The following is a 21475-nucleotide window of genomic DNA, read 5'->3' as shown; positions in this document are numbered from 1 at the left end:
CTGAGAAGGGGCTGGGGGCCAGGACCCCCGGGTCTGAGGAGGAGGGGTGGGGGCCTGGACCCCCGGGTCTGAGGGACAAGGGGCTGGATTCCCAGGCTGCCAAGGTGAAGGGGTGATCCAGCTGGAGCACGGCCCACCCCACCCCTCACGCGCCCTGTTATCTCGAATCCTGGGCCCGGGGAGGAGGGGGCAACAGTATATTTAGTCCCGTCCTTGCCTTTTATCTCAGTGTCCTCAGTGCGGTTTGAGCAGACCAGACGAGACAGAAATCCCAGGGGCCTTCAAGGTCACTCCGGACGCCCCCTCCGTGACCCTCCTAGAGCTCCTTGTCCCCGGGGTTCTGCCTCTCTCAGCTCCTGGCCTGAGACCCAGCATGGCAGACCGGTGAGTGAGGACTCCTGAGGCCGGAGGCGGGTGGGGGGTTATCTCCCGGGTCCCTGTGATGGGTGAGAGCTGCTAGCCTGGACTCCGGTCTGAGAAGGGAGGTAAGGACAGGAACCCCGGGTGTTGGAATGAGGTGCGAGTTTGCGACTCTAACCCCTAGGAACCGAGAATGGGGAGCTGGTGGGCCAGATCTGTGGTCAGAAGGGCCTATGGGATCCCTTGGGACACGGACTAGACAGGACCCAGGCCCACCAGTAACGCCCTTTCCTGGTTTCTCTCCCTCCAGGAGCGGCGGCAGTACGGTGAGAGCGGGCATGGGCTGGCCCCGCGTGCCCAGGGAGGGGGCTGCGGGGAGGGCTCTGGGGAGAGAGACTGCAGCCCTGGAAGACGGCACGGAGAGGGGTTGGGGGGGTCCCCGTGGTGACTCAGCTCTGTTCCCCCAACCCCAGGCGGGGGACACGGTCCCCGCGCCCCCTCCTGTCCGACGCCGCTCGTCAGCCAACTACCGCGCCTACGCCACGGAACCGCACGCCAAGGTGAGATCGGGGGCCAGCGGGGGCGCGGGGCCGGCCGGGGGGCCTCGCAGGGTCTGGATTCAGGTTCTTAGGGCACCGGCGTCCTGGGGAGGCGGGGCGGAGCCAGGGCCCTCAAGGGACTTTGGTCGTGGGCGGAGCCCGAGAGGGGGCAGGCCTTCGTGGGACGGGCTTAGCCGAGGGCCGGCGTCTGATTGGTGCGAGCTTGCCTATGGGCGGAGTCCCTCCGCCTCTGGACCTGAGATCGCTTAGAGACGGTGGGCGGTGCCTAGGTACAGACCCCAGATTGGCGGATGGGGATGAGGGGCGTGGCTTCCCGCGGGCGGGAGTTGGAGGAGGGACCCGACTTGAGGGGGCGGGGTTCTGATGCTCCTCTCGCCGTCCCCCTTCGGATCTTCCTCCCTCATCCTTCCTTGCTGTCTCACCCCGGCAGAAAAAGTCTAAGATCTCCGCCTCCAGGAAACTGCAGCTGAAGGTGCGGATGAGCCCGGGGAAAGGCTAGGTGTCTCCAGGGGGCGGGTCTTGGGCGTTGGGGTGGGGCTTCGGGTGAGCGACTGGGCGGGGCCTGGAAAGTTTGGCAGCAGGGTTGCCCTGCCAGGGAGGGAGGGCTGGGGCCCGGGAATGACGGACAGCAACCTGGAGCGGGCAGGTCCCTGGAAGCCGGCCTGGGATTAGAGGGCGGGGCCCGGTGAGGGTGACTACCCCGCAGCGTCCTCATCCCAATACTGGGCCGCGGTTCCGGCACCCCCTCCCTAGACCCTGATGCTGCAGATTGCGAAGCAGGAACTGGAGCGGGAGGCCGAGGAGCGGCGAGGAGAGAAGGGGCGCGCTCTGAGCACACGGTGCCAGCCCCTGGAGTTGGCCGGGCTGGGCTTCGCGGAGCTCCAGGTACCTGTTCTCATCAGGGACTCCGGCCCAGCCCGGGCTCCCAGGTTCCTAGTGTCCGATCTTGCGTCCTTGGGACTCAGGGGTATACTTAAACGATGCCCCCACTCTTCTGCTCAGGACCTCGGGCCCAATTTGCCAATCCTCACCCTTAGGAGCTCAGAAATGTGCCTCGCAGCTGCCTACAACCTCAAAACCCAGAGACTGGTTCCTCCAGCCCAACTCCAGTCCAGATTCTCAGAACCTCTGACTCAAGTTCCCCAGGGTCTGACTTCAATCTACTCCTCCAGGTCCCCAGCCCCTCCTCCCTCAGACCCAGGAGTCCAAACCCCTGGGGTTTCTCCTCACTACACACACCGCATTCCTCCACCAGGAGTTGTGCCGACAGCTCCACGCCCGCGTGGACAAGGTGGATGAGGAGAGATACGACGTGGAGGCGAAAGTCACTAAGAACATCACAGAGGTGGGAGGCACTGGGCAGCCTGGGTCCCTTCGGGGTAGGGTGGGATGCCTCGGGCTCTGGTCTTAGCCTGGCCCCTTGCAGCTGCCTACAGCTGCAGACACCAGGAGACCCAGGACAACTCTGAACCTGGCAGGGAGGGGGCAGAAGGATGAGCACAAAACTGTCAGGGAATGCTGTTCCAGGCAGAGGGAACAGCACATGCAAAAGCCAGGAGGGGACAAAGCAGGAAATATGTTTGTGAACATTTGTGGCTGGAGCCTCAAGTGTTGGTAAGTCAGCTCAAGTGTGGGCCAGGGACCTGTGAGATGCATGTAGCTGGACTGGGATATGTAGGTGGTTTTCAGAGATGAGGCTGAGGCAAATCGGGATCCAATTACAGTATGGGGAGCTTGGATTTCATCCTGAAGGTGGTAGAAGCCTGAACTAGGGAGAGCCTGGATAGGGATGGGGGGACGTGTAGGGTGGAGGAGTGAGACAAGGAGGAAGAAGAGGAGGGTCTCCACCTTCCTTCATTGCTTTGCCCAGATCGCAGATCTGAACCAGAAGATCTTTGACCTTCGGGGCAAGTTTAAGCGGCCCACTCTGCGTAGAGTGCGGATCTCTGCAGATGCCATGATGCAGGCACTGCTGGGCGCCAGGGCTAAGGAGACCTTAGACCTGCGGGCCCACCTGAAGCAGGTGAAGAAGGAGGACACGGAGAAGGTGAGTGTGGCTCGGTCCAGGAAAGGGGGTGCTTAGGGGAGGAGGTAGTGGGCAGCAATCCTAGGACCCAGCCTGAGGGCAGGTGACACGTGGAGTTGTGGGGAGAAGTATCTGCTAAGGGTCTTCCACAGGAAGTCTAGGAGGGGTACAGGAAATGCAAGAGTAAGACAGGAAGTAGAAGAGGAAGACAGGAAGTGCGTTAGGGAGAATGGAAGCAGCAAGGAATCAGGAAGTGCATTAGGGAGAATGGAAGCGGCAAGGAATCAGGAAGTGCAGGAGGGAGACAGGAAGTGCAGGAGGGAGACAGGAAGTGCAGGAGGGAGACAGGAAGTGGGGCATATTGGAAAGGGTTGTCTGAGGGAACAAGAAGTATTCCAGAACCGGACCCTGCAATGGACATCTGGAACAAGTGACCCAGCAGGGGGAGGGCAAGTGGAGGCTATCTGAGAGTCTGTAGACCAGGAAGACACATAACCTCTGACCGACCCTCCCAGGAAAACCGAGAGGTGGGAGACTGGCGCAAGAACATCGACGCGTTGAGTGGAATGGAAGGCCGTAAGAAGAAGTTTGAGGGCTGAGCTGACTGCCCACTGCCCTGGCCCAGGCCTCGAGGATGACCCCGAGGAATAAAGCTTCTCTCTGAGCTGGGGGTGGCTGTCTGTCTACTACTGGGGGCGGGGAGGGTGGTTAGGTGTTTGAGAGGCTGGAGAACTTGGGGCCAGGAGGGGTACAAGAGCACAGCAGGAGCAGAGTTGGGTCTCCATGTGGGAGGGCACAGAGGTGCTGAGACCAAGGAGCCCAAGGCCCGAAGACAGATACCCGAAGGCACAGAGAGACTGAGTCAGAGACACGGGCCAGAGAGAGGCAGGCAGAGGCCCAGAGGCACAGGGAGAACGGATTCGCAGGGAGAAGCCACAGGAAGAGGGATAGACAGACAGAGACGCACAGCGAGACAGACGCGCTTACCTTGGAAGGGAGAAATAAGGGCCAACGGAGAGAGAGACCACACAAACACAAGAGCTAGGAAGGCACAGACAGACGCAGAGCTAGAGACACAAGGGGCTTCCCTACTGGTCCAGCGGCTAACGCGCTGTGCCCTCAATCATTCAATCCCTGGTCAGGGGACTAGATCCCACAGGCCACAGCTAAGACTCAGGGCAGTCATATAAATGAGTGTTAAAAGAAGAAGAAGACAGAAACTGAGCCACAGGCGGGCACAGGGAGACCTGGGGACACAGACACCCACAGACAGACACTAAGAGAGGCCGGGGGGCAGAGACACCCAGAGAAACGCAGAGAGAAGGACCGGCAGACAGACAGGCGGAGTGACGAATTCAGAGCCACAGAGGTGCGGAGAGAGGCGGAAGAGAGCCCCAGGGTCAACCCCCAGGAAACAGGGAGACAGAGGCACTGAGAAGCCCAGACGGGTGAGGAACCCCTAGAGTTCAAGGTCGCGGCTCGCCTGGGAAAGGGGAGGGGGATACCAAAAAAGATCAGTGTCAGATGGAGGTGGGGGGTGAGGTCCCACAGAGCCTGACACCGCCCTCCCCACCCCCTCACACACCTGCTGCCCCGCTTTAGCGCCTGTTGTCACCAGAGTGGAATCCCCGTGGCAGACAAAGGGATGGGGGTGGGGAGGGGGGACAGAAAGACGGAGACAGAGGCGGGGAGGAGCTGAGGTGGACCCACACGGACGAACACAGATGGAGAGTCACGGGGACAGAGGAGAGATGGACAAGAAACAGCGTATGTGAGGTGGATGCCCAGAGAGAGAGAGAGGGCCCCTTTCATGGAGGGGTAAAATCTCCCTTGGACCCCTTTCGTCAGTGAACCTCCAACTGTAGTGCTGAGCCCAGTGGCTTCAGAGCACAGGGTGCCGGGCCCAGGGAGGTGGGGAGCCCTAGGGTGACCTGACCCAGCCCGGGATTCCTGGACAATGCTTTTGGGATGAGGGAGAGGCCTTGGAACATCCAGGAGGTGCCTGGAACCCTAAAGTGGAGCCAGAGCGGGGGTGGGGGGTGGGGGCGGGCAGGGCCGCCTCCCATCAGAGCCAGGCTGAGACTTTGAGGAAAGGAATGCTCTCCCCCCTCCCCTCCCCCTGGGGCGGGGCTCAACCTCTGGCTATAAACTGGGGTGCTTCAGCCTGCCCAGCAAGATTTCTCCTCACCACTCTCTCACGCCTCTCTGACCCAGACTCAGGTAACAGCCCCACGATCTCCAGGGGCGTCCTCGGGGGAGGGGGCAGAGGGATGGGAGACATGAGAGGTTAGGGGAGGCAAGGAGGCAGAGCTGGGAATGTGAGGGGCCAGGCTCCAGCGCCTGGGGGTGGAGGTGGGATGTATGAGCAATTGGAGGTTATAGAATCTAAGGGTGCCAGCGTTTGGGTATCCCAGAATAGAACACCTTAGGACCTTGGAGCCCTGACTCCGAGGGACTCTCAGAAATTGAGAGTCCCTGAGCTTGGACGGCAGACAGTCTGTGTGTCAGGACTGGGGTCAGTGTCTGTGGATTTAGGACTGAGAGTCACAGAATCTGAGACCTTATGGCTGGAGGTAATATAATTTGTAGTGTCATACTGTGGGTAGCATCAATCAGGCCTCTGAACTTGGGTGTACAGATTTTTGGGGTCTCATAATCTTGAGGTTTAAGAATTTAGGTCAAGACCTAAGGGATCAAGATTTTAGGGTGTCTGGGCTCACAACTTGCAGGATCCACAGTTGGGGAGAGGGGTCTCAGAATCTGGAGATACCAGGACTTGCTGGTTTTCAGAATTCGTCAACTAGGATCTGTGTGTATTGGGGTTTGGGGAGGTCTCACCTGGGCACCTTGGGGATTTCAGAGATGGGGGGTCTTAGTATTTAGGGGTCAGGGTGAGGCCTGGGGACAGAAGCTGCTCTTGTGTGTCCTGTCCCCTCCGTGGCAGTGGATGAAGGTGAAAGGAGGTGACAGGTGGGCAGATAACCGGCCAAAGGGGAGGGGGCCCTGGGGATAGGAGAGGACGGCGGGGGTGATTAATTCTCCCAGAACCCGCCCCCCCACCCTCGAATACTTCTCAGGAGATGTCCTCTGTGTTACCCGATGTGACATCCCCCCAAAATAGACCCTGGGGGCGGGGCAGCTATTGTCTTCAGGCCACTGTCCCTTCCCTAATACCTTCTCCTAATCCCGACCCAGATCAGGTTCCCACGGACTTGTCATAAGACAAAAGGGGACAGCTGTGGAGAGGGGCGGGGCTGCAGCCCGGGCTCTGCCCTACCTTACCCCCAGGGCCCGGGTTAACAGATCAGGAGGCTGAGGGGGTGGGGGGGCCGGCCCTCCCCCCTCAGACCCGGGGGTCCAGCCCCCACCCCTCTTCCTCAGACCCGGGGGTCCAGGCCCCCACCCCTCTCCCTCAGACCCGGGGGTCCAGCCCCCACACCTCCTCCCTCAGACCCGGGGGTCCAGGCCGCCAAGCCCCTCCTCCTCAGACCCGGGGGTCCAGGCCCCCAGCCCCTCTCCCTCAGACCCGGGGGTCCAGCCCCCCACACCTCCTCCCTCAGACCCGGGGGTCCAGGCCCCAGCCCCTCCTCAGACCCGGGGGTCCAGCCCCCCACACCTCCTCCCTCAGACCTGGGGGTCCAGGCCCCAGCCCCTCCTCAGACCCGGGGGTCCAGCCCCCACACCTCCTCCTCAGACCCGGGGGTCCAGCCCCCACACCTCTTCCTCAGACCCGGGGGTCCAGCCCCCACACCTCCTCCTCAGACCCGGGGGTCCAGCCCCCACACCTCTTCCTCAGACCCGGGGGTCCAGCCCCCCAGCCCCTCCTCCTCAGACCCGGGGGTCCAGCCCCCACACCTCCTCCTCAGACCCGGGGGTCCAGACCCCACACCTCCTCCTCAGACCCGGGGGTCCAGCCCCCCACCCCTCTTCCTCAGACCCGGGGGTCCAGCCCCCCACCCCTCTTCCTCAGACCCGGGGGTCCAGCCCCCCAGGCCCTCCTCCTCAGACCCGGGGGTCCAGCCCCCCAGCCCCTCCTCCTCAGACCCGGGGGTCCAGCCCCCACACCTCCTCCTCAGACCCGGGGGTCCAGCCCCCACACCTCCTCCTCAGACCCGGGGGTCCAGCCCCCACACCTCCTCCTCAGACCCGGGGGTCCAGCCCCCCAGCCCTCCTCCTCAGACCCGGGGGTCCAGCCCCCCAGCCCCTCCTCCTCAGACCCGGGGGTCCAGCCCCCCAGCCCTCCTCCTCAGACCCGGGGGTCCAGCCCCCCAGCCCCTCCTCCTCAGACCCGGGGGTCCAGGCCCCAGCCCCTCCTCCTCAGACCCGGGGGTCCAGCCCCCCAGCCCCTCCTCCTCAGACCCGGGGGTCCAGCCCCCACACCTCCTCCTCAGACCCGGGGGTCCAGCCCCCCAGCCCCTCCTCCTCAGACCCGGGGGTCCAGCCCCCCACCCCTCCTCCTCAGACCCGGGGGTCCAGCCCCCCACCCCTCCTCCTCAGACCCGGGGGTCCAGCCCCCCAGCCCCTCCTCCTCAGACCCCGGGGTCCAGCCCCCACACCTCCTCCTCAGACCCGGGGGTCCAGCCCCCCAGCCCCTCCTCCTCAGACCCGGGGGTCCAGCCCCCCAGCCCCTCCTCCTCAGACCCGGGGGTCCAGCCCCCCAGCCCTCCTCCTCAGACCCGGGGGTCCAGCCCCCCAGCCCCTCCTCCTCAGACCCGGGGGTCCAGCCTCCCAGCCCCTCCTCCTCAGACCCGGGGGTCCAGGCCCCAGCCACGCGTCCTTCTGGATCGCACCCCATTCGGCCTGTTTTCTGCTGTCTGTAGGTCACACCAGGTCCCCAGGATGTCGGACGCCGAAGAGCAGGAATATGAAGAGTGAGTGATGCCGGCGGGAGGACTGGGGGCCTGGAGAGGCGGAGAGCCCTCCCGCCTGCAAGGCTCCTAATTCTCTCCCTCCCTGTTTCCTTCCCCGCGTCCTCAGGGAGCAGCCTGAAGGTGAGTGGGGCGCGGGCTCGCCTTGGGGCGGGTGCGGCTGGGGGCGCCTTGCAGCGTCTTAGCGCACCCCGCCCACCCGCGCTGCTGGTTCGCACAGCCCGTGCGTGGGAGGCGCCCTCGGGTCCGTTTGCCGCGGAGGCCCCGCGGGGCTCCCCTGTCGGTCTCGGGTCGGAGTCGACCCGTGCCCCCATCCGGCGGCCCCCCCCCCTCCCCGGGGCCCCTAACGCCGCGCCCTCTGTCCCCTTGCAGAGGAGGAGGCCGCCGAGGAGGAGGAAGGTGAGGCGCCGCACTCCGCAGGTCGGAGCCGGACGCGGGGCCGGGCCGGGCCGGGGCGGGGGCGCTGGGCCGGGGCGCGGGCGGCCGGGCGGGCTCAGCCGCAGCTCCTCTAACAGCCTGTCCCCTCTCTCCCCTCCCCGCCCCGCGCGCGCGCGGCCGCTCCCCTCCCCGGCCCCCGGCCCCTCGCTTCTCCCGCGCCCCCTCCCAGCCCCCGAGGAGCCGGAGCCGGCGGCAGAGCGAGGTAACCGCGGCTGCTTCGCTTCCGGAGAGCGATCCCGGGGCCTCGGGGCCCCGACCTCCGAGAGGACCCGCTCCGCGCCCCGCAACCCGCGCCCGGCCCGGCCCTTTAAGCCCGGAGCGCGCTCGCGCCCTCTGCTGGCCGCGAAGGGAACCAGCCTCGCGGAGGCTTTAACCCGTTCCCTTCCGTCTTAAAGGGACCGACACCCAAACCTTCTTCCCCAGGCTGGAGGGACACGCACAGAAGGGTTGGGTGTTTGCGGAGAGGCACCCCTCCCTCCCTCTCCTCTTCGCCTGTCCCTTACTTTCCTCCTTCATATACATTCAAAGGTTGGGGCCTGGGTTGCCGTAGGGGCTAGCGGTGGTGGGGGGTCTGGATTCCTGTGGGGAGGGGGCCGAGGACACAACTCCTGGGTCACCGAGCGAAGAGAGGCCGTGGGGCCTCCCTGCACTGTTGGTCTTGATGGAGGAGGGTAGGCGCTCTGGGCGTGTAGGACGAGGGGCGGGGGCGGGGGCGGGGGTTGCCTTTTTTTTTTTTGGTCTCCTTATGGTCTGGAGGTTTAGACACCTGGGTTCCCAGCGATGGGGGAGGGGGATCCCCCACACCAGTTCTGAATGTATATCTGATGCGTGTGACCCTCTCCCTCCTAAAGGCCACCCCATTTCCCTTATCCTTTCTACCCCTCCCCAACCCCTTCACCGGAGCTGCAGGAGAAGGGAACTGGGCTTGTGGGAACCACGGCTCGGGAAGGGGCGGGTCCCTCCTGTGGATACGTCATGCCCACCCACCCACGAACTCTTGCTAATTATCTCTTTGTATCCCCCTCACCAGAAGAGGAGCGCCCCAAACCAAGGTGAGATCCTCGGAGGGGTGGGGGTTCCCATCACATCCCCTTAAATATATCCCCCACCCCCAGAGACAGAGGGGCAGAGAAGGAGAGTGGGGAAACGGAAGGATAGGGAAGGACAGTGATTTCCGTGAACATTTCTGTGGAACTTTCCACTTTGGTGTTTGGTGAGAGGCAGACTCTGTCCCCTTGGTGAAACAGACCCAGATGCAGCGACGGTAGCGCAGTTGTCTGATTGCTCTGTGAGACCCCAGGGACTGTAGCCCACCAGGCTCCTCTGTCCATGGGATTCTCCAGGCAAGAAGACTGGAGTGGGTGGCCATGCCCTCCTCCAGGGCGTGATCCGGGGATCGAACTGGCACCTCCTACATCTCCTGCATTGCCAGGTGGATCCTTTACCCCTGAGCCACCTGAGGAAGCCCATGGTAGCACAGAGAAGGGACTATCTGTGCTCCAGGCAATCAAGGAAGGCTTCTGGGAGAGGTGATGCCCGAGAGACAGGGAGTTTACTCGCTGAAGGAGGTATCAGGGAGATGAGGAAGCGAGTGGTGTGTGCAAGGTCCAGTGATTCAGGGGACAGATACAGACACAGGAGGATCCAAACTAGGCAGGCCAGTGGCGTCATGAGAGCTCACGGAGGGGAGAGAGGAGCCCTGGAGGGTGTCATATTGGGACCAAAGCCTGGCAATCCAGGACTTCCCTGGCAGTCCTGTGGTTTTAAGACTACTCTCCCAATGCAGGGAGTATGGGTTTGATCCCTGCTTGGGGAACTAAGATCCCACATACTGTGTAGTGCAGCTGAAAACTAACAAAACAAAACAAACCCAAAGCTTAGAGATGCAAGGAGGCAGCAATCTGAGCATAAGAAGCAGAAATCCTTTGGTCCTGTGAGAACAGTGAGTGAATTTCACTGTGGCTATAGAGGGATGGGGCCATGGAGGCCAGGGCACTGGGGAGCCAACGGAGGGTTTTGAGCAGAGGAGGCAGAGGATCAGTCTGGATGAGAGTCAGGTGTGCAGGAAAGAACAGGTGTGCTTCAGCGTCAAGGAAGCCTTGTTTGAGCAGGGAAGTTCCCAGAGGCGGGTGTGGGGTGGTATATCGAGGGAAGGGTATTGCAGGCAGGGCAAACAGCATGTGCAAATGTCCGGGGGCATTGGGGTGCATGACATGGCCAGGGAACTGTGGGACGAGGTGAGGCCTAAGCTGGGGCAGAGGGCTTAGGGTATAAAGGGACCACCAACTGACAGGCCCCCAGGCTTCGGTGTTGTTTTGCCATGGCACGTGGCATGTGGGCTCCTAATTCTGAGACCAGGGATGGAACCCACACCTCCTGCAGTGGGAGCACAGGATCTTAAGCACTGAGCTTCCACGGAAGTCCCAAGAACCCCAGGTTGGTGAGCTCAGTTAGGGCAGGGTTTGTGCAAAGAAGGGAAATGTTTAGGAGGCATCTGTTCACTGGTGTCTGGGTTTTGAGAAGTCTGTGCTGGAGACAGAGGTGAATCCTCAGTAAATGATAGCAATTGAAGTCACGGGAATGAATGACTGACCTCTGAATGAATTGAATAAATCGAAGAGCAAAACTCCCACCAGGGGACAAGGAGACAGAGATGGGACAGGCAGAGAAACAGGAAGCAAGTCAGGAGGAGGCGCTGTCTTAGAAACCAAAGAAGAGGGCATTTCCTTGGTGGTCTGAGGGTTAAGATTCTGTCCTCCCAGTGCAGGGGGCATGGGTTCAAATCTTGGTCAGGGAACTGACCCACATGCTGCACCATGCAGCTAAAAAAAAAAATAAAGAAAGAAAGAAAATTCTAAGAAACGGGAGGACCCCAGGGCCGGAAGTCAAGGGCAGCCCCTCCTAGCCGCACCACCCAATACGAATACCAAGCCACATATGTAACTGAATTATTATTATTATTATTTGGCTAGTAGCATTTGAAAAAGTAAAATGGGTGAAACGAATCCCAATAGCATATTTTACTCAACGCGTTGTACCCTAAATCGCATCGTTGGGACACTAAGTCATATAAACGTCCTTAGTGTAACATTTTACATTCTTTGGGTCCACCGAGTCTGTGGAACCAGGGCGTGCATCTCACGGCAGCCAGTCCGATGCGGACCGGGCGCACCGCAGGCGCTCAGGACCCACGTGAGGCTGATGCTGCCCCGCGGGAAGGTCAGGGCACTCAGCGGTTCTCCTCTTCCGTCCTCGCAGCCGGCCCGTGGTACCTCCTCTGATCCCGCCAAAGATCCCAGAGGGGGAGCGTGTGGACTTCGATGTAAGTAACAGACGCCCCATCCCGGGCGGGGCTGCTAGCCTGCAGGGCGCGAATTAGGAAGCGGCGCCCCTTCCTTCGTCTTTTTTTTTTTTTGGTCTTTTTCCTTTTGGGTGCTTGCTTCCCTGCTCTCCTGGAATTGCGTTCTCACGGACCCTAGGGTCAGAGCAGGGTGGTCGCTGCCATCTGCTGGACATCGAGCGCACGGCAGCCGTCTGTCCCAGCGGACGGTCAGGCCCACCAACTCGTGCGGTCCAGGGGTCCCGGTCCTGACGCTTCTCAGAGGTGCTGAGGGGCTGGCGCCTTCTCGGGGTATCACCTGGTGATGACCAGGCTCCCGCCCTCCGTCCCCCAGGACATCCATCGAAAGCGCATGGAAAAGGACCTGCTGGAGCTGCAGACGCTCATCGACGTCCACTTTGAGCAGCGGAAGAAAGAGGAAGAGGAGCTGGTGGCACTGAAAGAGCGCATCGTGAGTGGAGGACGGTTGACTTCCCCCAGTTCGTCCCTCGCCTCCCAGCCTCTGGGTCCTGGGAGATTCCGAGCACGGTCGCCGTCCAGTGCAGACCCAAGGCTGAAACTTTCCGGATCGCACCCAAGTTGATGCTCGTCTCCACTCCTGACCTGACCTGGGAAGGGATAAGGGGGTGCGTGGTGGTCCCTGCACCCCCTCAGCCCTCTGTCTCCTCCAGGAGCGGCGCCGGGCGGAGAGAGCCGAGCAACAGCGCTTCAGAACCGAGAAGGAGCGCGAGCGTCAGGCCAAGCTGGCGGTGGGTGCCTCCCCGCCTCCCCGGAGCGGTTTTCCATTCATGATCTTCTCTGTGACCCAAAGAAAGTCCTCATGTGTATTATCCATGGGTCTTGCTGTTGGAAAGGAGGGAAACCCCAACCCCACCTGAATTTAGCGGAAAGAGAGTTTTATTGACTCATATAACTAAATTGCCTAAGGCAGGGCCTACTTCAGGTATGGCTGGATCAAGGGACTTAAATACTATCACAAAGACCCAGGTTTTCTCTTTCCATTCTTTGGCCTATATTTATGTGCGCCATGTGTCCAGGAGGGTGCCTGGCATGTTCCTGGTCTGAGCCCTGAAAATCCTGACTCCCGTCTGTCCTAGGCAGGAGTGACCAAGGTCCAGTAGCAGGTCTGGCTGAAACCCCTCTTTCTCTCTGGCACAAATCCTAGGATGTTTTCACATTGTTTACCTGCCATTGTGGAATGAATCACTGGCTGGCTGGGAGAGACTGAGTGGAATGCTCCCATTGCTTTAGGCCTTGGAAACACGACCTGACTTGAAATCAGGAATGACTCACTCAATTCATTTTTTTTTTTTTTTTTTGGCTGCACCTCACGGCATGTGGGATCTTAGTTCCAGGGTTCAAACCTGTGCCTCCTGCAGTGGAAGCACAGACTCTTAACCACTGGACCACCAGGGAAGCCCCTCAAACCACTTTTAAAGAACAGGAATTGGGTGGTGTGGTAGACAAGGGACTGGTCTCCCAAAGATGTCCACTTCCGAATTCCCAGAGACTGACTGTGGGAGCCTACACAGGGAAAGGGACTTTGCAGACTTGATTAAATGAAGGATCCAGAGATGGAGAGATCCTCCTGGGTTTTCTGGGTGAGCCCAGCATTATCACGAGGTCCTTACACAGGGACCTTTGCAGATGGAGGAAGGGGACCTGAGCCAAGGGATGCAGGCAGCACCAAGAAGCTGGAAAAGGAAAGAGGGTGACTCTCCCCTCATGGCCCCAGAAGGAGGCTGTGTGCCCCATGACTTAGCCCCCAAGACCCGCTGCAGACTGACCTGCAGAAATACCAGGTGATAAAGTGACATTGCTTTAAGCCTCTATGTTCGCAGATTACAGCAGTGAGAGGAAGTGCATTCAGGTGGGGAATTTTGGGCAAGCCCCACACCTTGCCCGTCCCTCCAGTGGGGAAGGGCTTTGGTTGGGGCGAGCCTCTCCAATCCTGGAACATACAATGCAGACTTTCCGGATGTGGTCACGCCTCAGTGAAGGTGTTCTGGAGCCCCTTTCTCAGGCTCAAGGCCAAGAGCCTCTTGACTCTGCCTGCCCCGCTCCAACTCCCATGACCAGTTACCCTCTTTGCCCCTCTGAGGACAGATATTCTCCTCTCACAAGACTAAAGGAGAGTAAGTCTCAGAGAGGGCAGGTACCTACACGGAGGTCTCACAGCAAGATCACCGCTGGCCACTGCAGACTGGAGCGTGCAGAGAAAAGCAAGCATATCCAAGCCCCACCCAGGTTAAGTTTTCCTGGGGGCGGGGGCAGCATTTTAAGGCTCAGAGAGGATGAAGGGCTGGCCAGTGGTCACACACCCAGGCCTTGAAGGGCCAGGAAGAAGTATTTGCATCATTGTCTGTTCTGACATTGACCTTGTCTCTCGTGAGCTACCTCGTGGCTCAGATGGTAAAGAATCTACCTACAATGCAGGAGGCCAGGGTTCGATCCCTGGGTTGGGGGGATGCCCTGGAGAAGAGAATGGCAACCCATCCAGTGTTCTTGCCTGGAGAATCCCAAGGACAGAGGAGCCTGGCTGGCTACAGTCCATGGGGTTGCAGAGTCGGACACGACTGAGCGACTAACACTCACTTTCTCATGCTTGAGTCTGACTGACCCCGAGTCACTCAGTGCAGAATCGGCCTCCCCGACGCCCCCTTCAGGCGCCCTCCCCTCTCAGTCCAGGGGGGTGGGGGAGGCCCAGGGGTGAACCCCGTTCTTCCCACAGGAGGAGAAGATGCGGAAGGAAGAGGAGGAGGCCAAGAAGCGGGCCGAGGACGACGCCAAGAAGAAGAAGGTTCTGTCCAACATGGGCGCCCATTTTGGGGGTTACCTGGTCAAGGTGAGTTCAGCCTGCTGGGGCCTGAGGTCTGGGGTCCTGGGGGAGGCAGCTGGGGTCTGAGGAGGGAGGGGCCGGGGAGCCACCCCCTACCTCAAGGTGTCCCCTGCCCACCCTCAGGCAGAGCAGAAGCGAGGGAAGCGCCAGACGGGGCGTGAGATGAAGCTGCGTATCCTCTCTGAGCGTAAAAAGCCTCTGAACATCGACCACATGGGAGAAGAGCAGCTCCGGTAGGCGGGAGAGGCCCGGGTGGCGGACGGGCGGATGGGGTGGCCCTGGCCCAGGTCTGAGTGGGCGGAAACCCCGGCGTCTTGCGACTTTGCAAGTGTCTGCCCCTCTCCGGGCCACTCCCCTGTGCAGTGTCACTGATGCGGGACCTGTGTTTTTGGTGCCAAGACCTGTAGAGTCTGGGAGATGACAGGAAACCAGACCACAGGGCTGACCAAAACGGAGGCGATAATGTTGCTCTGATGATGTCCCTTGGGAATTCCAAACGGGCTCCATCTTCTGCCAGAATTAAAGCCAGACACGCTGGCAACAATTTCCCAGGCAAATCTCTTCTGGATGGAGCTCCGTCTCTCCCTTCACAGCCTGCCTCTCAGGATAAGCCCCCAGAGGGAAGGCCGGGGAGGGTCTTCCCTGGGGGGCCTCCTCTGTGTCTTAAGGGCCCAGGCACGGCCCTTAAAGTCAGAAACACCTGCCACCACAGAGGTGGTGCAGTAAGCGGACTTGGGGCTCAGCACCTGAGACCGCCTGCCAGGGGCTCACTGCCAGCTCCACTGCTTAAGCTGTGTGATCTTAGGCAGCTGTTTACCTCCTCTGAGCCTTGCTTTCCTCACCGGTAAAAGGAGGCTGTGATAACAGAGCCTACATCGCAGAGCAGTGAAAGGTCAGCGAGCAGTAGCCCTGAATGGAGGGCTTGCGGCTCCGTGAGGTAGATACTGTTACAGTATTATCACCCTCAGGTTAGAGATAACAAACCAGAACATTAAAGAAACCAACAAACAAAAAAAGGCACAGAGGGGTTAAAGAACCTTTCCAGGGTTGCACGGCTTGCAGGCATACGAGTGGGGACTGGAACCCCCAATGAAGATGAAGTCTGTGTTCTTCATCACGTATTTATGAAGGGGCATGATGGTAAATGCTTCCCAACTGGATCTCCGGAGGCTAAAAGTCCACATCTTAGCGTTTGCTCATTTCCATGGTGTAAATGCTCCCAGGATGCTTATTTCAAACCCCCAGCGTGAGGACCCTGCACTCAGAGTTGGGGGATGGATATTCAGAGGCAGCTCCAGCCCCCTCCCTCCCAGGAAACATTATCGCGGGGCCTGGACTAAATAGCTCGTCGCTAACGTTCCTTTTTCCTCCTCTCTCCACCCTGCACCACACGTCTGCTTGTCCTTTGGGTCCACTGATATTTTTGGAGGATCTCAAGTTACTAGAGTTTTATTTATTCAATAGAGATCATATGATGGTCTATAAAAATTTAAAATAAAATACACCACAGAAGAGAGAGCATTTGAAAGCCATTAGCTGGCAAAAGAAAACCATTAACTGGAAAAAGCAAACACGGAATACTAGTAAGAATAAAAAGAGGAGTGACAACTAGCTTTATCAAGTGTTTACTATGTGCCAGATACTTTATACCTGTTCTCTTATCCTCTAATGGCTCAAGGCAGTAGATTTTTTGTCAGTTCAGAATGATTTTAGCCTTTAATAACTGAGATCCAACTATAGCAGCCTAAAACATAGGGGTTTGTTTCCTTACACAGAAGAAATCTGTAGTCCACAGCTGGTGTGGCAATTCTACAAAACAATTAAAGACTCAGACTCCTATTTTTCTGCTCCACTACTTTTACTCCAAAATTTCCATCTTCCAAATCACCTCATGGTCCAGTGTGGCTGCTGGCGCTCCAGCCAGCACATCCAAGCAGCAGAAAGAAATTGCAAGGCAAGACCCACAAAGGCTTACCTGGGAGCTCCACTCAATGACCTACTTTCATCCCACTGGCCGCCCTACCTGCAAGGGAGATGGGGGAGAGTAGTAATGGAGCCTACTGCAAAAAGTTCTAAGGAAAAAAGGAGAAGGGATATGGAGGGGACAACCCGAAACTTCTTCACCATTTTCTTTCTGCGTTTTTCTGGAGAGGGAAACAGGATCCTCAGGGGAGTCACTTGGCCATAGTTACAAGCCAGAGAATTCCAGAGCTGGTGTTTGAACCTAGGTTGTCTGACTCCATGACCGGGGCCCTTAGGCATGCTATCCTTCTCCCCTAGAGAGACATGGACACAGAGAAGCGGGCAGAGATTTAAAGACCCTCTGCTGCAATCTGCTTTGCAGATTAACAACAGGGCCCCAAATTATTAACACAATGGCACCAGTAAAGCGAACTCAAAGGTTCCCTCAGCCCCTCTGGGCCCAGGGCGCGTCCTGGCTCCCTTCCCCAATAGCCCTTCTGCCCCGCCAGGGAGAAGGCCCAGGAACTGTCGGACTGGATCCACCAGTTGGAGTCAGAGAAGTTTGACCTGATGGCGAAGCTAAAGCAGCAGAAATATGAGGTGAGACCCGCGTTTGCTGGAGGCCAGGCCGGACTGGGGCTGGGGCTGGGGGCTCGGCTGGGGTTGGGTCAGGCAGGGGGTACCTCTTCCTGCAGCTCTGCCAATACCTCCCTCTGGTCTCCGCAGATCAACGTCCTGTACAACCGCATCAGCCACGCCCAGAAGTTGTAAGTGTGAACGAGCCTGGGCCCCACACCCCTCCCTCTGACTCTCTCTCTCCTGCTGTCCCTGACTCTGAGTTTCAGTCCCGACCACCCTCTCTTGGGGGCTCTTCTTCATCCCTATTTCTCTGGAACGTTCTCACAACCTGTCCTTTTCTCTGCATCTCCGGTTCCCTTCTGGGGTCTCAATCCCCCTTTCTATGTCCCTGTTAATCACTGGTCCTCCGGGCAGTGATGGGGAGTGATCCCCCCCACACCTAGGGGACATCTGTTGATGTCCGGAACACGTTTGGGGGTCCTACTGGCCCCTGCTGGGTGGAGCTCGCGGGGCTCCCGTTCAGTGTCCTGCGATGCTCAGGATGGTCCCCAAACGTCACTGGTGCTGCATCGACAAGCGCGGCTTTTGCTCTGTTCCTGGCCGTCTCCCCGTCCCGCTTCCCTCCCTCTCGCCATCTTTCTGCCTCAGTTTCCATCTTTGTCTCCCCGCCAGCCTCCCTGGCCCTCTCTGTCACTGTCCCCTTCCTCCCCCCAGCTCTGTATCCATAACCATTTATCAGCACCCACGTGACCATCCTGAGCTGGCCCAGTGATGTCACCTCCCGCCGTCTATGGGCCGGTGGCCGCTAATCGCGCCACCCCAGGCTGCGAACCCCCCACGAGCAGGCAGTGGCGGGCCTCTTCCCCTGGCGGGGAGGGCGGGGCCCATCTCAGAGGTGGGTGGGGAGGCGCTCCTTCCTGACACCCCTCCTTCTCCTCCAGCCGGAAGGGGGCCGGGAAGGGCCGCGTCGGAGGCCGCTGGAAGTGAGGAGCTGGGCACAGAGCCCCCCACCCACTCGAGGCACCTGGGAGCCCTCGGTGTCCATCCGGGGCTTGAAATAAATGCTCCCCCTGCAGCACGTGCTGGAGTTCTGTGTTATTGTGAATGCCCAGCTGGCCGTGGCCAGGCCCCCAGCTCACAGCTGCTGGGAGAATTCTCTCAACAATCGTGAGGACCATGCGTAAGGCTGACCCCTCACCCACAGCTGGTGGTCAGGCAAAACTGTGCTGCCGCTGCGGAAAGGAGTCTGGCAGGTCTTCAAAAAGTTAACCACAGCGTTACCATTTGTTGTCTTTTAGTTTCTCAGTTGTTTCTGAGTCTTTGTGACCCCATGGACTGGAGCCCGCCAGGCTCCTTTGTCCATGAGATTCTCCAGGCGAGAACACTGGAGTGGGTTGCCATTTGTATGCAACCATTTGTTGCATTGGTAGGTGGGATCTTTACTGTTGAGCCAAAGGCTGTAACAATTCCGCCCCAAGAGAACGGAAAATCTATATTCTTGTGAACAAGTGTACAGGAATCTCAGCAGCAGCATAGCTCAGGATACCCAAGAGGTGAAAACAACCCAAACGTCCATCCACCGGTGAACCGATACGAGGGAATACTATTCAGCTGTAAAAAGGAATGAGGCTCTCACACAGGCTTCAATGTAGATGAGTCCGCAAATCAGAATGAAGGAAGCCAGACACAAATGGCCACACATTGCGTGATTCCATTGATGCAAAATTTCTAGAAGGCAAATCCACAGAGGCAGGGAGTAGATGTGGTCTCCAGGGATGCAGGGGAAGGAAGGAGTGGGGGAGGGTAATGGCTAGAAGGAATGGTGCTTCTTCTGAGGGTGATGAGAGTGTTCTGGCATTACAACCTTGTAAATAGACTTAAACCCTCTGATCATATTGGTATTAATATGTATATAAAATAGATAACCAACAAGGACCTGCTGTGGAGCACAGGGAACTCTGCTCGATGTATTGTAGTAGGGCAGTCAAGCAGTTAGGGCTCCAGGCTTCCACTGCCAGGGTCTTGGGTTCAAATCCCTGGTTGGAGAACTATGATCCTGAAAGCCACACGATGCAGTCCCCACCCCCCCACAAAAAAAAACAAAAACCCAAACTGATAACCTATAAGGGAAAAGAATCTGAAAAATAATATATATATATATATTTGGGTCACTTTGCTGTCCACCTGAAACTAACACAACATTGTAAGTTAACTATACTTCCATTTTTAAAAATGGCTAAAAAAGAAATAAAAGCACTATGGTTCTTGGGGAAAAAAAAGAAATCCCAAAGTGGATAAACCTAAAAAAACAAGCCTGCCATCAGGTACTGAGGTGCCTCCCACCTTCCTGCTCAGCTTCCACCTGTGAGGTCGCAGACTAGTCCCGAGATGATTTCTGGAGCTCTGTACCGTCCCATCCACTTCCCAGAAGGAAGGCAGGAGAAGACAAGAAGCCAGACACCGGCACCTCTTGGCCGAATGAAACCCCTTTCAAAAGCCTTCCTGACAGCCCCCACCCCACCCTAGTCACGCTCACTTACATCTTATCGGCCACCCCTGACCACAAAGATGACTAGGTCCCCTGCTGGTTCTGGACCAGCTGGGTGCTTTGCTGCTCCAAACAAAAGCAGGCTTCTTGTTTTTGAGGAAGCACACAGTAGTGATGGGCAGGCAGTTGGCGGTCTCCTACTCCGTCTCCCGCCACCCACATATAGAGTCCCTGTGCCTGGAACACACTCCCCGGCTCCCCTCGGACGAAAGCCCAGGGTCTTGGTGAGGCAGATCAGCCCTGTCTGTCGGGCTTGGGTGTGTCTCTGGGTGCTTTGAAATTATATAAATGCAAAGACAAGCTCTCCCTCTGTAGCTAACCCATGGTGGTGGAGATGGAGCAGGGCCATTGTAATGCTGGTAATTTAGAAACACACCTCCCACGTGGGAAAGAGGAGAGAGAGGCGCACACTGAAGTCATTGGGGAAGAGCAGGGATCTTGGATACAGGTCTGGAAAATCTGGAAACCTGCTTCTAGATTTTGGATAAAATCCGTTTTGTATAAGCATCGTGGTCCCTGACACTGCAAAGGGGAGGGCTTCTTTCCGGGCCCGTGTCCTTCGATGACCTTTGGGAAGATGCCATTCTTGAGATGGTTGTCAATTTCAAAGCCCGTTGGCATGAGTTTTTCCTGACTTCAACACAGCGGATATTTTCGTGTGTTGAAGTCACAGCAGGTCAGCCATAGGGTGCATTTCGCAACAGAATTCTCTCTCTTTTTAACAATTAATTAATCGGTATTTATTTTGGCTGTGCTGGCTCTTCATTGCGGTGTGGGCTTCTCTAGCTGCAGTTCATGTTCTCAGTACTTGCTGTATGTGGGATCTTAGTTTCCCGACCAGGGATTGAACCCATGTCCCTTTCACTGGGAGCATGGAGCCTTATCCACTGGCCCACCAGGGAAGTCCTAACAATATAATTCTCTCTTAAACGTAAAAGGTTCCTTTGTGCAAATAACTCTTTCAAGGATGGTTAAGATAGAAATTAGGATGGACTTCTACTATGCTTACCCCTGTTTCTCACAGAACAGAGGAGTCAGCTTGATACTCTGTGAATGTCCTCTTGCATCCCTTTATCCGAACCATCTTTATGAGGTCAGTTTTTCTGCCTCTTGCAGAGAAAAAGGGAACACGTTATCTTTCCAAGGCTATTTTCACCAGCTGTGAGGAGGTTAAGCATCAACATTCCAGGGCTAGCATTGAGAGAAAACAGCAGGCTTGAGAAGTGAAAAAAACCTTCACCATGGAAAAGAAAGGGCAGAAGAGAACTGTAATGAGTAAAATATACAAATGCCTGTAAAGAGTCAACGTCTACCCGTGAGGCAGGCCAGGTGCACCACCTCAGCAGCTCCTGGAGGCACAGAGGAAGGAACTAAGCCTAGGTCCTAGATCAGACCCCACAGTCAGGACGTGTCAAGAGACAAGATCGAATCCAGGAGCGTCTAAACCAGAGCTGGAGTTCTTATCCATTCTAGTAGAACAGAATTTGTGAAACAGAGGTTCAAGTCTAAATGCAGCAGTCAACCGAAAGATTGCTAGCAAAACTTACAGTGGGAGCATGTCCTGTAGTAGGTTGTGTGGGTTGAGCAGATACTTCAAATTGTGTCTCCCGTAAATAAAAATCATAAAACTATAGACATATTTACATCACAGCTTACAGACACCATGAACACAAGCTTCCAAAAACAGCATACACCGGGCTACAGACACGACCACAAAGACACACATCACAGTTCTGCACAGGTATAGAGACACAGATAACCGAAGACACCCTAACAACACACACCGTTCAAGCTGCCTGGAGAAGAAGGTGGGTGTATACGTTGAATGGGAAGTGTGGGATTGAAGGGCTACATATCCCCAAGCCACCCGAACTGCTATCCCTTTTGTATCCATTCCAGCAGTCTCCAGCCTTCACGGGATGTGTGAAGTTCTTCTTAGCACAGGCCCAAGAACT

General features: G+C 57.7%; 2 protein-coding genes across 3 annotated transcripts; both read left to right on the top strand.

Annotated features, from left to right (window-relative positions):
• The first annotated feature begins 224 nt into the window (after positions 1-224).
• Positions 225-3599, top strand: TNNI3 (troponin I3, cardiac type). Its single transcript, XM_055410723.2, has 8 exons — positions 225-384; positions 671-686; positions 834-920; positions 1351-1392; positions 1674-1805; positions 2176-2265; positions 2791-2967; positions 3462-3599. Exons 1-8 carry the CDS (start codon positions 374-376, stop codon positions 3543-3545), a joined length of 639 nt encoding a protein of 212 aa, XP_055266698.1. The 5' UTR covers positions 225-373; the 3' UTR covers positions 3546-3599.
• A 4171-nt stretch (positions 3600-7770) lies between these two features.
• Positions 7771-18050, top strand: TNNT1 (troponin T1, slow skeletal type). 2 transcript variants are annotated; one of them, XM_055410694.2, is made up of 13 exons: positions 7771-7817; positions 7924-7937; positions 8187-8213; positions 8422-8454; positions 9283-9304; positions 11511-11574; positions 11927-12043; positions 12264-12341; positions 14324-14437; positions 14555-14664; positions 16903-16993; positions 17120-17160; positions 17914-18050. In XM_055410694.2, the coding sequence occupies exons 1-13, from the start codon at positions 7786-7788 to the stop codon at positions 17957-17959; spliced, it is 789 nt and encodes a 262-aa protein (XP_055266669.2). In that variant the 5' UTR covers positions 7771-7785; the 3' UTR covers positions 17960-18050. The 2 variants fall into 2 exon arrangements, with proteins under 2 accessions (XP_055266669.2, XP_055266671.2); XM_055410696.2 differs by lacking the exon at positions 8422-8454.
• Positions 18051-21475: the final 3425 nt, after the last annotated feature.

The sequence above is a fragment of the Moschus berezovskii genome, chromosome 22 (genome assembly GCF_049115385.1).
Source record: "Moschus berezovskii isolate FMDL1 chromosome 22, NW_MosBer_1.0, whole genome shotgun sequence".
Lineage (NCBI taxonomy): Eukaryota > Metazoa > Chordata > Mammalia > Artiodactyla > Moschidae > Moschus > Moschus berezovskii.
The sequence above is the reverse complement of the archived record's forward strand: the minus strand, read 5'-3'. Positions and strand labels throughout refer to the sequence as shown.